We start from the raw sequence: 18,001 nt of genomic DNA, 5'->3' as shown, positions 1-18,001 counted from the left end.
GTGTACAGAGATACTATGTATATTTATTTTTCACATTTCTACCCTGCTGCAAGCCACAGATGCTTGGCAGCTTATATAGAATATAAAAACCAAGTAAAACATCTACGGTACAAACTTCCATAAAAACAATAATAAAAAAAAACACCCACCAAACATAATAATAAAAACAGAAGCTAAAGATGGCATGGTAAAATCAGTCTCTCCAAAACAATTCCGTCTTTAGTAGCTTCTGAAACATCAATGAGGAGGGGGCCAGCCTGATCTCTACCAGCAGGGTGTTCTGTAGCATTGGTGTTATTGAAAAGCAGTGTCTTCTTGCTTCAGCCCCTGAACTTCTTGAAAATATAGGATGAGTAATAGTCTCTATTTGCTCTGATTAGTTAGTCCAGTACTGGTTGGAGTATGTGGTCCTGCAGATATCTGGGTGCTTACTCATCAAGGAACAACTCTGGTGGCAACAGAGAACTCTGAGTATGCACAACAACTCCAACTTACTAAAGTTCAGCTTCAGTCTTTTCTCTGCCATGCAGGTCCTGGAAAATGACATTGACAGTACCCCCTCACAGCCTGGGTAATAGTGAGGTAAAACTGATTATCAGCATACTGATGATATTGAACCCTAAAATGTCAGATGACTTTTCCTAATAGCTTGATATAGATATTAAAGAGCAGGAAAGAGGAGTGACCCTCTGTGGCACCCCACACATATCACAGGCCACTGAATTGACCTCTCCACCACTGGAACCACCGGCTGAGGAAGGAGCAGAACTACTGAAAAAATGTCCTTCCATCCCTACCTTCTGCAAACAGTCCAATAAGATACCATGATCAATAGTATCAAAAGCTGCTGGAAGGTCCAAGACCACCCAATGGATGCACTATCCCATTCAGGTTTCAACAAAGGTAATCTAAGACAGCAATCAATGCTATCTCCATCCTAAATCTGGGCCTGAACCCTGACTGAAAAGGGTCCAGATAATCTGCTTCCTCTAGGATGCTGTGAAGTTGATTTACCCAATCACCACCAGATCAAAAACTTCCCCAACAAAGGGAAGGTTGGAGACTTGTTGATAGTTTTCCAGCACCACTGGATCAAAGGATGGTCTTTTCAGGAGGGAGCAGATCACAGCCTCTTTCAAGGCCATCTGGCCCCTCCTCTAATGAGGTATTGACAATTTCCTGGATCCAAGGGGTCACCACTCCACCAAACAGCAAGTGCCAAAGAATAACCGAGACAGCACTCTATCTTGCATTTCACAACTTGTTAAGAGCTGCTTATTTAACTTTATATTTATTTTTTTACCAAGCAGCCCCAACATTTTTACAAAACTCGTTTTGCATCAAATGAAATCTTTAAACAGTCTGATTGAACAGCTTTGTGAACTAGACAATTGATCCATTTGTTGGCAGCTCAAAAAACAGAGGCCATAGGGTAGAGCATAGAGATCACATAGCCTCTTTCTTCCTCCTACTCAGGCAAGGAGGCTGTAGCTTTAATCTTGAAATAAATTATGGCTGTGGAAGCTGTGCCACATTTGCTGCCCTTGTGGAGATAGGCCAGCATAACTCCAGTTATGTAGAACTTTAATACGAGTCACACTTAAAAACGAGTTGCACAGGTGAAACAAGATTATTCTTTCCCTTCTGGATGAAATGTTGTACAAGGGATTTAGCATTCAGAACAATAGATTGGAAGCAATTTGTATAATAGATCAGAAGTAGTTAAAAACTCTCCTCCCCATGTTTTTTTTTTAAATTGGAAGCCTTCTTGGCACTTGTAATTTTGAAATTTCAGATCATACTTTCTCCATTAAAGCATGCTGATTCCAAGGCACTTTGACTTGAGACTTTAACTCCAATGTTCTCTGTGATCAGTTTGGAAATAGTTCAGGGTTTCTCAATTCTTGTTAGCTCCCATTTTCCTTCTCCACACAGTTTCAAAATCCAACTATGGAACTGAAATTAAATAGTAAACATAATCTGAGAACTATGACTTTAAAAAATAATTTCCTCTTATCTCCCTGTCCTCATCCCCCTTACCTTTTCCAGACTTTTGCGATGTCCCACACTAACCAGAGTCATCCCCAGTTGGGTGCAGATTCTATACATCTCATTCTCTACATCTTCTGTCAATGCACTCGTAGCTTCATCTAACACTGTAAGTTCAAACAAGAGCCCTTCACTATGGCACCATTCAAAGCAACCCACAATTTCCAATCTCCCCCTTTTCCTTATTGCTGAGTGAAACATAGCAAATGTTACCCAGCTGTTTCTCTATTTAATTCTAGCACGCCCTGGTGACAGTGACTCATGCCCTGATCACTACACAGGTAACTGTAATGTGCTTTATGTGGGGCTGTCTTTGGAGACAACTAGGGAGCTACAGCTGGTTCAAAATATGGCAGCAAAGCTGCTGATGGGTCAACCCCACCAGAATAGAATTACACAACCTATCCTGAACCACTGCATTGCCAACTGATTGGCTTTTGGGCCCAACTGAGAGTGCTAGTCATCCCTTTTAAAGCCCATCCAGTCAGCACTGTGTTATATCAGGCAATGCCCAGCCAAGATAGAATTTGCTGGCTGGTACAAACACCTAAAAAGGGCCTCTGCTGAGGGTCCCCTTACTCTGAGGACCATGAGACATGGGCCAGATAATAGTGGTGGCCCCTATCTTCGGAATGCCTCATCCCTAGAAGTGAGAATGTCCCCCTCTCTCCTTGTATTTAAGAAGCAAGTTAAAACTTGTCATTCCAGTCAGCATTCAGCCCCAAGTTTGTTCTAATGCCTCTTACATATTTAATGTTTTAGTTGTTTGGACTTCATATTAGGGTTTTAACTGTATATACCAGTTGGGTTGTTCACTGCACAGAGTCCTAGATGATTGGGGTGATTCTAAATAAATACATTAAAATACATACAATTTAAAATGTCCACCCTAAACATTCATACATTGAATGGTACATTGGAGAGTTGTCAACTTCTAAACAAGTAAGATTCACAAAAAGGCATCTTGAGTTAAGTAAATCACAGGCATTGGTCAATAAGTATTTTATGCAGCCATTTTCTTTAGAGCCATTTCCAATATATAACATAGATTTTTCAGGGGCTGACTCATTGTTAAGAGGAAAATAAAATCAGAAAGCTCCACAACTATTACACTTTGAAAGCAGGGCCACTTGCATCTCAAAATTGTTTCTGCCTGTCTGGTGCAATCAAGCAGAGTGGGTGTGTTCCAGGTCACACTGATTATACAGAGTCATCTTACAGGACCCAGGAAGCACGCCTACTTTGTTGCAGTGCCTGCCCTCTGGAATGATCTCCCCCAAGAGACTCGTGCAGCTTTCATCCTTATGCTCAGGAAACTACTAAAAACCAAGTTGTTCTCAGAGATTTCAGAACAGGGTAGCTGTGAAGCCTACTTTAGTTACATTTGGTTTATGGCTGATTGTTTTGTTCTTCTAGTTGGCCATGATCTCTATTTATATGTATTGCTTTTCTTTTTATCTGCTTTATGTTATCATGGAGTTGGGTAGCCTTGAAACTGGGTGAGTAAATAAGTAAATAAATAACATTCAGCTCCAATTCTCATCAATCCTAGACAGCATGGCTTATAATTAGAGTTGATGCTATTTGAAGTACAACATTGGGAGAGGCCCATTGGGAGAGGCCCATTCTATAACCATCAACAATAACGAAGTGGCATTTTAAACTACACAGTTGTCATCACAGAATAATGTTGAAAGATCTCCAAGTGCTTTTCTATCAATGGTGCAGCATTCCAGATTAAAGATAATGCATACCAAAATGTACCTCAGCCAAAATAGAATATCTAGGCTTGCATCCAACAATGTTGCTAGTTTAGTGCTACCAGAACTGGGTTGCAAAAATCCACAATGCCCGTTAGATAGCAGCATGAATTTTGCTGCCATCTGTGGCCATTTTGGATTTTTGCAGCCTCTAAGCCAGTGCAGCCTTTCCGAACCTGGCATCCTCCAAGCATGTTGGGATAAAACTCTCATTATCACAGTCACTTATGTCACTTGCTAAGGCTGAAATAATTATTTCAAATGTCTTTACTGTCGCTGTTTTGGTCATGGGGCAACTTTGTTCTCTATCCATTCTAATCTACTTTCCCCCTCATGTTCTGCTCTTCAATGTGCTAGAGTGATCCCTGTTCTAATCCCTCCTAGATCTCTTCAAGCACCCACTATTCCTTGGCTGATTGCACCCTCTTGGTCTGTTGCTTTTTATCAAGCTCCTGTTTCCCCAGCTCTGCCTTTCCGAAGACACTGAAACCAAAAGCTTTATAGAAAATTTTAAGGAGAATAACCGTCCAGCTTTCCAGTAGGTGGTCATATTAACTTTTTGCAGTAAAAATAATGAAGAGCCTTTGATATATGAAAGGCTAACATACTGTATCTATTACTGCATAAACTTTTGTGATCACAGACCATTGCACCAGACACATGGTCCTGTGAGAAAAGCATGATATACTGCTGTTATAGGGAGAGGGACTACACAGTGGATTGTGATCCACAAAAACTAATGTAATCATAATTTATTTAGTTTTTAAGGTGCCACAAACCACTTTCTCCAAATGTTTTCCCATATCCTTAAATAAAAGTTTTAACCCTATTATCTCCCACCCTGCATTCCTTTTCTTACCTGCATACTGGGGCTGTAAGTAGAAGAGGCGGGCAAATGACAACCTCTGCATCTCACCTGGTGAAAGAATATCGTACCTGCATCAGAGATAAGAAGCAGAACAATCCCTGTTAAGCACTATGGCCCGCTGCAGCTCTGCCCACACCATGAGCATCATTTCACTGTAAACAAAAAACAACCTTACCAGTTCCAGTCCACAGGCTGGTCCAAACCTCCTGTTCTCACGGACAAGTCCGACTGCATCAGGCATAGAAAACAACAGGTAAAAGCCAGAACTTAGTCCAGCCTTAACATCCAATAGCCTTCTCAGGCCTATCATCACAAAATCACCTTGGCTTGTTGCTATAAGCCCATGGCCAACTCCTATCTGCTCTGTGGCATCATGTCTTCACTGTAAGTCATGGAAGTTGCTGCTAGAATTGATTATGCTGGTATTATGTATGATTCCATACATTGTTAGCCAAGGCTCAGCTTTGATACCAGTCATAAACTGATGTTCAGTGTCCTCCAAACCCACCCAATATACTGAAATTCATAGTTCTTCTCTTTAAGGGTTAATCATTGGCTTAAACTATACATCTTGGTGAACCTTTTCAGCCATTGTCTTCCCAAAACTGGGATATGAACCAATTTATATCTTTTATTTCCTAGATAACTCACCAGTCCAGCCAGCTCCAGGAACCTGAGTATCCTGTCATCATCTAGAGACCCTGTGGTGCAAGAAATTACACTCATGGCAAAAGCACAGTTGTGGTTGCATTATCTAGGAAAGCATTTTAGAGGTGCTATGTCTGTTTAGATCAGCAGTTTGCAAATCTTGCAGTGCTGTGACCCCCAAAATAATATATGAATTTGTGTGACAGTCCGTCCCCATGAACAAAGCTAATGATTTTATTGAGGTTAGGATAGGCAAGAAAAAAATACACCCCACTTTTTAATTATTAACAATTAATCTGTAATTTGTGATCCTCCAGATGTGGCTGAATTGCAATTCCCAGGAATCCCAGTCTGTCTGTAGCTAAGTAGACAGACATCTTTCAACAGGAAGGTTCTGTTTCCAAGAAAGACACATTTATTCCTGCCCCTGTCTCCACTGCCTCTGGCTACACTTCCAAGCCTTTTGCAACTGGAAGCAAAAGTGGAATCAGTACAGGATTCCCCCACCACCATTCCTCTGATGTGAACCCCAGCCCAGGTTGTTGCAGCTCAGTCCTTCGGCCATCTTAGCTCTGATTTTGTGCTTATGATTACTGCCAACCTGATATCCTTTTCACAGAAAGCCCAAAAACCTTTTTGGAGAGAAAGGTTGCAAACAAGGCTCTGGGGATCTCATATGTTTACCTGGGGTTGGGTAAGCATGCAATGGCTGTCAGATGTGGGGTGGACTGAACAGACTGAGCATAGCAGGTAGATCAGGTGTAGCTGGAGCTCTATCAGAGTGCACTCCTACTCTGCTTGGAAAAGTGTGTGCATGCACAAGGCTAAAAATGTGCAACTCCCTCTTAAATTTGTTCATGATGTCCTGGGGATCATGACCCATAGTTTGAGAAACTGAGGCAAATTTATTTTTAGAAAATCTGAAAAACTAATTAAGACAAATCAAAGTAAATTATGCGGATGTCTGTTCTTACTGGTAACAACAGAATGATTCTATGATCTGTTAATTATTATGTGCTGCAGATGGATTTTAATTTCCCATAGTTACTTTCTGAACCAACTCTAGAAGCCAACTCCATTTGGAAAGAATTTAAAAATTTAGAAATGCTGCTCAGAATTGAATGGACTGGCTTTTTTATCCACAAGAATGGAGCTTAGGAAAAGGGGAGTGATACCATGATTTCTGAAACAAAATGAGTATTGTTTGAGCAATTCTGAGGACACAAAAGCACTGTAACTGGGACTGGTGCAGATTTAATACTATGAACCAGCATCATGGTATTGGATCACAAATGGCTTTTTATTTCCCTTCCCTTCCCTTCCCTTCCCTTCCCTTCCCTTCCCTTCCCTTCCCTTCCCTTCCCTTCCCTTCCCTTCCCTTCCCTTCCCTTCCCTTCCCTTCCGTCAGTTTCCAGCACTGGCTTTCCTGTAATTAAGTAAGATCATACACTCTGGGAATTGAAGAATTTGCAACCCCAACACATCTGGTGAATACAAGATTGAGAAAAGCTGATTACTTCATTATGAATTAAAGCCAACGTGTACAAGTCTGAAGCCCTCAAATCCTTGTGAGCACCTTCCAGAGAGTTCCCAAAAGTTATTAATGAAGAAAGTGATTAAATACACAACAGAAAAAAATCAAATTTACTATATTTAATTTTAATCAAATGTAAATGAAATGAAATGAAAGTTATTTTTTGTCCTGGCTCCAGCTATTACTTTTTAAAACATAGGCCCTGACATTCTATGTCTGGTCCCAGCCCAGAAAAAAACCTGCATTTCCCTGAATCAGAGAAATGCCAGTATTTAAGGAATAGCATAAAACAGATATGAGAGCTAGAAGTTGCTGAGACAGAAGCCAAGCAGAAGACCTCACATCCCATGAAATAGCTTCCAGCTTTTATTACTTGTTATTAACTTTGACTTTTATTAGCTTTGACTTTTGACTTTTATTAGCTCTGACTTTCCAAACTAACTGAAAATAGAGTACAGCTGTTTCTTAATTAAGCATCATTTTTATTTAGAAGATCTTTCACCAAGGACTTTAGACATTGATTTTAAATATCCCTTTCACTGATAAATCCCACATAATTTGCTGAGAACCTAGAAGATGTTATCCTTCATCACAAAATCAGAACTGTTTGATTATTCTCAGGGCTTTTATAAACATGCTAGTCCACCCTTTGGATTTACAACAGGCAATGATGTCCGTCATAAAACAATGAGCTATAACAGATGGTTGGCCACCAGCAGAACTTTCACATCACCTCATATTACCTCAGGGTAGAAGGGTTTTCACTGGGGTCACTCCCCATATTTAGTTGCCAAAAAACCATGCAGTTACATGCATATGTTACCAGAAGCATACTAGAGATACCCAATAAAATGGGAGGAGGGAGAGGGAAAAACTTATGGTGAACAAATTGCCTTGGAGGTCACTCATAAAGACTCATGATATATTATTTTGATAGAAGAGCCTTATCATTACTGTTCTTCCTTCTTGTCCTTTCCTGAATTTATGCACAAACACACACACACAAATTGAATTTATACCTCTTAAGAAGGTCTTTAATTTTATCTCTATCTTTCTTCCCAATTGCATTTCAGTTTAGAAGTTTTTATGTACTTTTATCAGCTTTGCTCTTTCTCCCCAAACTCAACTGACTTCTCTATAGTTTATTTTAGACTGTAAAGTAATAAACATGGCTATTCCTGTCATACTTTCATGAATCTATTTGTGGCTTTTAAAAGGAGGGGGCAGTTTCAGCCACTTTTACTGGAAGAAGAATCCTATACTTTTAAAAAATATTAAATTAAAAAAAAAATTAAGTTAAAATGATATGTTCAGAATATCTACAATAGAGACCTACATACATAATAAATAGCAGTCCTGCAGATGATTTGGAATGTGATCTCCATCAGCTCCAACCAGTGTAGTCAGCAAGAAGGGCTTTCAACACATCATCATTTAGAACATCTGGAGGGCATCAAGCTGCATATCCATGGTACAAAATTTATGCTGACTTGTTTTGATCAAGATCTGATCACAATTCACATATAATCCATTGACAGTTTCCTTTGGCTACACAACCCAAGGCCAAACATGCACATGGATGGGTACCTCATAGCCCTAAACATATTAAACACCTTTCAATGAACATGCTGGCCAATTAAGTTTTGCAGAAGAAATAGTAAAGCTACAAGGAGTTAGTCTAGCTAAATGTACTGCTAGTTCATGCAACAAAGGAATGCATAGTTGAGAAAAGGCATACAGCATGGTAGTCTCCAGTGCAATTCCCACTCACCAGAATCTGGATAGATTTCCTTTAGAGGGTATATAATCTAAATCAAATAAAGCAGACACAAATCCCAAATGAGAAACCTCACAAGCACAAAAGAGCCAGAGATAAGCAGCAATTCCCCTCCCTTACAGAACCTTTAATGAATAAACCAGGCAGGGCTCCTGGAACTATATATGGGAGTATAAAGTAATGCTAGTGCATACGGGAAGTCTAACCACCCCGACAGCCCAATTCTAACATAACTCACCTGTTCTCGTAGCGTTCCATCTGTGAAGAAAGGCCGCTGAGGCATGATCACCACTCCGTGGGGGCCAAAGAAAGTCAGCATGTGGACTTCCCCTGCACAAATCCAGGAGAAAAGTAAAAAATGCAAACCTAGAAGCCAATACTTCCAATTGTCAATAATCAAAATCAATTAATAGAAAGACCTACCCTATTTATGATCTGGATATGTGAGGGATCATCTTTTGTATTTGCCTGGTTTTTTAAGAGCTGCAGGAAATGGATCTTTATTTTGTCACATTTGCCAGGGGTTCACAATGTGGCAATTTAAGAGGGAATTTTTGATCCAGGACCTCTGGATGTACAATCTTTCCGCTTCAGCTGACACAAAGCATAAACTTTCAGTGTCAACTGAAAACATATTGGTTCATTTGAGATTTTAACAGAATTTGTACTGTTGTGTTTTTCATTGCTCTGTTCTTTTTTTAGTTTTAAGATGCGGGAATGCTATGCCTTCAAGCCTTTTTTGTTCCACCCCTTTGAGATTACTATATTCATAGTGAAAAGTAAGCAACAAAATTTTATAAGTGAAATAAATCAAAACACTCCTTCAATACAAAACAACAATAAACAATTCTTACAACTTGCTAAGGAAGCCTTAGTTAATTCCTGTACTGCAAGTCATGGAGGCAGAAAGAACCAGAACAATGGTGAGGAGCAACAGATTGTCTATCTACTGAATTCATGACCTGGGCAAGATCTGAAAGGTCTTCCTAATTCATTGAACCCACCTGCAATCCCTATATAACAACCTTCCCCAACTTGGCACCCTTCATTTAAGTTGGGACTAAACTCCTATCAAAGGCCATACTGTGAACTCTAGAGGGCATCAAGTGTACTTTTACATTTCTGAATAATCCAAATTCACCTTTTGCCCTGTTAGCCGGGCTATGAAGGACCAGCCTGCTGAAAGGCCTCAAAAGCACCAAAGCAACATTTCTGGGAAGCTGAGGCACTCACCCTGCTTGCACTCCCACAGGCCTCCAAGAACACGCAATAATGATGTCTTCCCTGTGCCTGTATTCCCAGTAATCAGGAGATTGTTCCCCTGTGTGATTCTCAGGCTTAGGTCCTTGATAAGCAGCTTCTTGGAAGGGGCAGTAAGAGAAACTTGCTCCAGAACAAAAGCAGTGTTGTTTGAGATCTTCCGCTCTTTAGAAATGCTGAAGACATCAAGCCCCCATAAAAAGAGAGGAAAGGTAAGTTAAGAACAGATAATGTGAGCATGGTTCATAGAAAGAGGGTGTAATCTATGTGTAATTTACCACTTTATTAGTAAAATCTTGTGTAGCCCAAAAGAAACAAGGACACCCCCCAAATATTTTTTATAGAAACACTTCTCAGCTGTCAGCCATTTTGGGCCTCTGCTGTTGCTGCTAAAATGTGCAGAGCTTTTTATACTTCTTGGTGTAGGAATCCATAAAACTCCTCAGGTACCCATATGTTCCCCCAACCCACTGAAAGCCCTGAGTAACCTTTGGGAATTTAGAAGATGTCACCATTAGGACCTGGCAGCCTCTTTATAAAGGTCAAAGTATGCTATCCCATCTCCTTTTCATCCCCTTTACTTGTCCAAATCTTAGTCAGCACCAACTGCTACAGCTCTCAGGTTCCACTTGGCAGTGGAGTGTGCGCCCTGACTTATTTAATTATTTAAAATGTTTAAACTGCCCAACAGCTGAGGTTCTCTAGGTGGTTTACATTAAAACACTAAAAATTTACAATTTGAATTAAAACAGATACTGTACAATAAAAGGCCAAACAAAAACACCATATGAATTAGGCAGTTGCAAGGTGATCATTCAGAATCTAAAACAATATGAATTAAAATAAAATTAATTGCCAGTTAAAAAGTCTGGAAAAATAGAATGGTCTTCACCTGGTGCTGAAATGAGGCTAGAATGGATGCCAGTTGAGTCTCTCTTGGGAGGAATTCCATAAATGGGGTGCCATACCCCCTCTTTTTATTCTTACAAGCATTCTAACAGTTACAAGACAGGGGGATGGATAATGAACTCCCATCACCCCCATTCCCACTAATTATCTACCCCCTAGGTTTATTTTTGACCCAGGAATGTGATTGGGAGCCACCTGGCATTTTTAGGCACCTGACATGCAGCAGGTATCTTTGGCATCTCAAGTCCATAAAAAGAATCATATATCACGTAAAGGAAGGCCTCAGCCTAAGAACCTAATACTAGGTTCTTACAGTCTGACCTGATATATGGCAGCTTCCTATGTCCCTGACTTCCTATATTATCCTTGGAATTTTCCAGGATTTGTTTCAAATGCTCAGTGAGATTATTTTTCTGGCAAACCATCACAGAAGGATACTTAAACTGGAGTATTTCTCCAGTGGTATGGCCAAGATATTTAGCTATAATTTGTATGATACCCTTCCCCAAATAACCAAGGAGCACCATGGCATAAACACAAAGTTGCCATCCCACATCCTATAGCTACTTACCTGCTGAAGTCCCATTTGTCTTGTGATTCACTATCACTCTGTTTCTTGGAAAGGTTCAGCAATACTTCCTGCAACTCCCCAATTCTACAAAAATCAGTTTTTTTAGGGAGGGAGGGAGATGAAAAAAAATGCTTAAATTATATTTCTTTCCTGAAGGGTAAGAAAAGGTTTGCTGAAAAGAGGTGGTCAATATGTTGATATATTGCAGTGGTTAATATTTGTGGAGTTCCAGGGTCCACCCGAAATGCTGTCCAAATATGAAATGCCCTATAGCCTAAGATAGGTGCCGACCGAAACTACTTTAGAAGAAGAAAGTAAGATTCTTTCCCCTGCTGTTCCTCTAGCACTTCTAATTACAGATGTTCAGCATCTTAGGCCTGAAGAGGAAAGAGGCTACTTTGTAGGTCTTTTTTCTTTTAAAAGATATCTTAGTAGAGACTCCATGAAGACCCACTTTTGTGGCCTCAAAGTGAGGAGAGTGAAAACTCTGCCCCCCCCCACTTTTTATAGGGGAGCTTATGTGGCAAAATAAGCCTTGCAGGTGTTTAAGATACCAATTTCATCCCTTACAACTCCTGAACTCTCATTCCAAAAGGAAATCTGGCCCTGTTCATCTTTGGAATGAGGCCTTCAAACCCTAGTGTAGTCCTTGAATTGACAAAAATCATACACTTCTGGAACAAACAGTGGTGGATTCCTTTGTCCCTCAGGAGCTCTAGAGACCCAGAAGCTTCTATGCTATTTGAGTACCACCCAAACAACCCAGAGAAAACAATGTACCTGTGTGTGTAGCCAGCTACATCGGACACTGTGGTGGAGAGGTCAATTAGGAGGCTGAAACAGTGAATCAAGTAAATGGAGACAAAGGCATTCTGCAAAGCAAAATCACATGAAAACAGAGTTAGGCAAAGATGGGGAAACACTCCACAGGAGAAATGCAACTATAACTATATTACCCTGCTGCTAAGAAATCGTTCCTTGATAATTTCTGACTCTTCTGCTGCTCACAGAATTCGTCATCTATGTCGCAGAGAAAATTAGGACATTTTGACATATTTGGGTTGCCTTGAAAATCTTGTAAAGAACCAAACTGGTAATGAAACAAGGGCTGCATGGCCTAAAAGCTCCTCAGACTGCTACAAAAAACCTCCCATTGCTCCTAAAGTTTTGGTAGCCAAAGCCCTGGAAAGCAATCCAAGACAGCAACCCAAGTGTTCCATAGTACAGTGAACATTTATCAAGTCTCTTATAATCACCTCTGATTCTCTGATAATTGAGAAAATTACTTTTTGGAACTCCCTTAGACTAACATACTTAAGGTAGAATTCTATTTGCTGGGACATTAAAAATGCAACACTGGGACTCCAATTACCCAGGAATTTCTGCCAGGTACAAAGTTACTCTGAAACATGATGTTTCCTGGCTTCTGTCCCTTAAAATACTCAGCCCTGCACCAATCTGATTCTGAAAAGTAGGAATAACTAAGAGCAATTATGAAATGACATGAAAAGACAATTAAGGCTGGCAAAGAAAATAAAAAAAGCTGATCACAACCTCCCAAGTGCTGGGGTCTGTACCCCCCCTGCCCCCTCATTGATCGGGTCAAATTAACAAGTTTTTCCTCTCATTAGGAGGCTACTCCTTCCTCTTCCAAAAAAAAAGTCTTGTTATATAGTAAGGAATACAGGTCCAACTATTTTTAGATCTATGTGATTTGTGTCAAACAGGAATTTAGTTCTGGCAACTTTCCTTGGAAGGGTCACTTAGTTATCTCTCCTTTTCAGAATGAGGGCACCCATTCCATGACAGGTGAAGCAATAAATATGCCTACATGAAAGCTGTATGACAAGCCAGTTAGGTCCTAACAGTCAGCAGTATATACAAACAACATGCATCCTATGGCAGGAAAGACTAGGTGCTCTTACTGAGTACGTTCTAGGCTTCTCCTTGATCAGTAAGCAATAACATCCCTAACACAGGAGTACTGGATTCTTCCACATAATACCGATATATTATATTCATTTCTGTAAAACATTTTTAATTTGTGGTACACTGTGGACTGAATTATATAGGAGAGGCTAGAACTTGATTAGCATTTCTTATTTCTATAAAGTTGGAAACAGTGTACTTTGAAAATAGTGTGACTTTCAAAGAAAAACAGAATGACAACAGCAGTATGGAAAAATAACTGTAAATTAATGCTCTGGGATGTTCCTGTAGAAGCCTAGAACTTGATATGAGATGCAAAGTTCAGAGTCGCTCTGAGTGAAATGGGCGGTGACTAAATTTGAAATATAAATAAACAAACCTGGGTATCTTAGCTTTTCACATCCTTTAAAAGTAAATGAAACTCCTAGCCTTTATGCAGGAGGAGACAGATTTGAAATATTTGAGCATAAGATAGTGAAATCACAGAGGAGATACTGAATAGATTAATAGCATCAACAATTTCAGTTGTAGGATTTATATACTGATTATGTGTCATCAAATTGATGTCAACTCTTAGCAACCACATAGACTTTCTTCAGGATGATCTGTCTCAAGCTGGGCCCTTCAGGTCTTCCAATGGTGCACCCATTGCTGCTGCAATCAAATTTATCCACCTTGCTGTTGGTTGTCCTCTCTTTTCTTCCTTCCACCTTTCCCAGCATTATGGGCTTCTCAAGGGAGCTGGGTCTTTGCATCAGGCCCAAAATATGATAATTTGAGCCTGGACATTTGTGCCTTGAATGAACATTCTGGCTTGATTTGTTCTATAATCCATTTGTTTTATTTCCTTGACTATCCATAGTATCCTCAAGAGTCTTCTCTAACACAAGGTTCAAAAAGCATGAATGCTCTTTCTATCCTGTTTCTTCAAAGTCCAAGTTTTGCTTCCATAGAATGTCACAGGGAAAACCATTTGAGCTGGAACTTCTAGCATCCCTTATTCCCTGTAGGCTCTAATCTGTGATGGATGATCCTAAGTATTATTTTGCTAGCATGTGAAATTAAGCATAGTATATGACAGTTTGCACATTCTGTTAAGTCTCCTTTTTTTGGTATTGGAATGTAGATTGACCTCTTCCAATCTGTTGGCCATTGTGTCAGATTTGCTGGCATAGCTTGGTAAGACTCTACTGATTATTATTCTTGCCATATTTTTGTAGATATTCCATCAATTCCTGTAGCCTTCTGACTTGGTAATCACCAGAGGGCTGATTTTAGAGTATCAGACAACTTAGAGAAGTTACTCTAAGTAGGGAATATTTTCTAAGGAATCTTGGATATTGACATCTCTATTGACAGAATTTCAATATACTATACTCCTTCCATATTTATTTTGTTTTTGTTATTTTGTTTGAATCGCATAAAATTTGTCCATTAGTATCGTTTTGCATTCCAATTTGAAACTGGAACTTCCTTCTGAGTTCAGTGTTCTTTTAGAAAACTTTTCTTATTTTTCCATATTAGTTTCATTTTTGATACCTTTACAAAAGTTGTAACACTGTTTCTTTCTCTACTAACAGCTCTCTGAAATTCTTTGTTAAGTTCCTTCCTGAGATCTTTGTTCTTCTTGGCTTTAAATTCTATTGTTCTAGTTAACACAAAAGGACAATCTTTCACCCCAGAAAAACTGCAAAAACTCACCTTGCTAACTAAGGAGCTCAATTCTGTGGGATTCAGATCATCATATACTCCATTGAATATGGGAATGGCAATCACCACGTAGCTCAGGATGCTGCCCAAATAGTCAAAGGTGTTGATCCCAACTGAACAAAACACATCAGCATGAGATAGTGAGTAAAAGGGAGGTTTTGAACAGGTAATAGGATCCAGATCTCACCATTACTGGGCCCAAGTGCAGAAAGACAGAAACTTTTTTCACATGGATGAAAAGTTTATTGTAGAGCACTACATTCAGTTATCTGACCACCTACCACTGAATCTAGATTGAAAATGACCTTTATATTTGCACAACAGCAAATTATTCCATATCAACAAGATTGCTTTAGCAGTGCGGGCCGAAGCAAATCTTTTTAGTTCAATGTCATTCTTACAGCGTATTTCTCCAGTCCTTACCTTGCTTTTTAAAATAACATGGAGTATTGCAGAAATCATGCAGCTGATTTGCAGTTATTCAAGAAACAGAATGACTCAAGTCTGTCTTTTGGGGGGATTTATTAGTCAAAGGCTAATTAGACTTTGATAAGGAAGCCTATGAACACAGACCACTTTGTTCCACCTATACCCATGATCATAGATCAGCTACTCATAACATATGTTTGGTATTGTGCTTATTTCAGCTTGGATATTCTTGATCCAAACTCAAGTTCTGATATTCAAGAAAATACATGTCAACAATGCAGATGGATCTATCCATTATTCTGAATAGTAAAACGCTGAGAACACTCTGTTGGCAGAGCCAGCAAATCCTGTAAGATCCAAATGCTGCTTGATTACTTTCTTCAAAAACTAGCTGTATCCTGCTTTAACACTCACCCTGAAGGCTGTCTTACTATTATCACCTTTCAGGAAAGCAAGTACAGAACCCAAATATTTCCATTTACATCTGGATGGGCTTGGAATTCATCTTCTATCTTGGAGTTGGCTGATGCTTGACTACTTCATTGTTTTTTTCCTTATTCTTTGTCCCCAAAATATTTCCCATATGCAAGATTTAAATCCAGAAGTTTCTCCCTAGTGAAGCTTCTTTAATCAATGTACAAGTTAAGAGAATAGAATACTTCTCCTTACTGTACAACCATAGTTCCTTCCCCATCAGTTCCCTCTGTGTCTTCAAAAGATTTTGAAGCTTGTAGTTGGTTCGCATGTGTTCAACTTCCCCAGCTCTGCAAAACAATACAACAAAAGGACATGGTCAGTCTGGTAGAGTGGTCCTTTCTGCAGACTCACAGTTCCAAAGCTGTGGGCTAGGAAACCAAATACAGCGTTAGAAGATGAAGAAACGTAGGGTGATCCTCCATACATTTTCATGAGCTGAGTCTCCAAAAGCTGTTAATGGTGGTTTAGGTCAGTGTTTCTCAACTTCAGCAACTTTAAGGTGTGTGGACTTCAGCTCCCAGAATTTCCCAGCCAGCAATGTGCTGGCTAGGGAATTCCAGGAGTTGAAGTCCACATGTCTTAAAGTTGCTGAGGTTGAGAAATGCTGCTTTAGGTCACAACAGTCTGAATCACGCCTGGAAGAAAAGAGAGAGCTGGGACAAAACAATGTCATCTTCTGCAGGTGGAAAGAAAACTGTGGACTGAAAAAGGACAGAAAAGAAGAAAGGAGAATTAATGATATAGGGGAGGGAACTTTGTAACCATTAAGGTTGGCAGGCATAGAGCCAATAGTCAACACCATAGTTTGTCAATTATGTTCTCCTACCAAAAAAAAAAGAAAAAAATTGGAAAAAGGACCCCCATTTTCTGCTTTAATTCAGAGTATCACTAAACTACCGCAGTTTCAGCTTCCATCATCCCCAGGCAGCATTTATACCCAAACCACATTGAAACACTGCCACTAGTGACCTCCTGTGGCAAAAAACAGAAGGCCAGTGGGCCCTGTCTATTCCTTCTATTTTGATCTGCTGCACTGTTCCTTGTCTTTTCATCAGAATGTCCCTCTAGTCTAGTTTACATATATTTCCTGAGCAGGAGCACTTCTTGCTTTCACAATTTCAGTCTGCCATAGGAGTTGAGTAACTGAAAGTAACAGTATTAAATATGGGCAGGAAAAAAACCTTGATTCTCAGTTGTGTCTTGATCTCTCCTCCTTCTGATTTAATTTGCTGTGATGCAAGAAGAGGCATAGAAGATTTGCTTCTGCACTTTAAGGAAAAAAAATCAAAACAAATGACAGAAAGTACTGCACATTTCAGCCTTGATGCTTATGCTACAAAGAGCACGTAAGTGAGCCGCATCCACAAAGTTTCAGCATGGCTAACTCCCTGCATATCTTTTGGCACTTATGATTTTTGAAAAGATAACAGTTTGGCTGGATATATTTACAGACTTGCCCATGATTAGAAACCCTAATAAGGCAAGGGAGGGAGCTGCTGACTACCAATGATGGGAGGAAGAAAAGATACCATGGGAGGTAAGAGAAGGAGCTCAAAACTGAGAAGGATCATTCCAGACCTCAGAGGAGCTGATGGCCCCCATCCTTGGTGTAATATCAAATATGTTTCTCACCCCTCTTTCCTGAATTGGTGGGATCAAGCCTTCACCAATTATGGCTAATGCCAAAGACAGATAAAATGTATTGTCCTGAGTAGCTCAGACTGGAACTGTAGCTAGGTAATTTATTTAATTTTTATCCTGTTGCAATCCAATGCTCTTGGAGGTTTACCTGATATGCTAGTGGCAGAATAAGAGGCTTTCAGAATAATGCTGGAATGGGAAAGCACCAAGAAAACATTACTGAAGTCTTTTGGCTTGAATTCTGATCAAAGGGGTACAAGGAATAACAATGAGCAAAACCAGGGAAGCACAGAATAGGTTTTTGCTAGGTAGAGAGTACAGAGGCTGGTTTTTTGTTCTTCAGCACATCATTGAGAAATTTATGATTGTGAGAAAGAAAGTTTATATGGTTGATTTAAAAAAGCATATGATCAAATGAAAAGGCTTGAATTCTAGAATG

The 18,001-nt window shown here is 39.7% G+C and overlaps 1 protein-coding gene and 1 long non-coding RNA gene across 5 annotated transcripts in view; one reads left to right on the top strand and one right to left on the bottom strand.

The window, feature by feature from the left end:
* Positions 1–18: 18 nt before the first annotated feature.
* The window catches only part of ABCD4 (ATP binding cassette subfamily D member 4), a 30,936-nt gene continuing 12,953 nt past the window's right edge, over positions 19–18,001 (bottom strand). For all 4 annotated transcript variants that reach the window (XM_088145335.1, XM_007433511.4, XM_025170056.2 and 1 more), the window contains 12 exons: positions 16,114–16,208; positions 15,007–15,128; positions 12,157–12,248; positions 11,377–11,460; positions 9,870–10,072; positions 8,875–8,966; positions 8,631–8,667; positions 5,329–5,378; positions 4,853–4,905; positions 4,669–4,745; positions 2,041–2,156; positions 19–1,956 (listed from right to left, as the gene is read on the bottom strand). In XM_088145335.1, the coding sequence (XP_088001461.1) occupies positions 1,888–1,956; positions 2,041–2,156; positions 4,669–4,745; positions 4,853–4,905; positions 5,329–5,378; positions 8,631–8,667; positions 8,875–8,966; positions 9,870–10,072; positions 11,377–11,460; positions 12,157–12,248; positions 15,007–15,128; positions 16,114–16,208 (1,090 nt within the window). In that variant the 3' untranslated portion in view covers positions 19–1,887. The remainder of the gene's footprint in view (positions 1,957–2,040; positions 2,157–4,668; positions 4,746–4,852; positions 4,906–5,328; positions 5,379–8,630; positions 8,668–8,874; positions 8,967–9,869; positions 10,073–11,376; positions 11,461–12,156; positions 12,249–15,006; positions 15,129–16,113; positions 16,209–18,001) is intronic.
* Positions 2,049–5,530, top strand: LOC148214912 (uncharacterized). The gene is made up of 3 exons (XR_015796958.1): positions 2,049–2,158; positions 2,289–2,330; positions 5,320–5,530. It is a non-coding gene; the product is annotated as an uncharacterized LOC148214912 (long non-coding RNA).

The sequence above is a fragment of the Python bivittatus genome, unplaced genomic scaffold, assembly GCF_059951505.1.
Source record: "Python bivittatus isolate LINGU-HERP-01145 unplaced genomic scaffold, Pbiv_v1 ctg000480_np1212, whole genome shotgun sequence".
NCBI lineage: Eukaryota > Metazoa > Chordata > Lepidosauria > Squamata > Pythonidae > Python > Python bivittatus.
The sequence above is the reverse complement of the archived record's forward strand: the minus strand, read 5'-3'. Positions and strand labels throughout refer to the sequence as shown.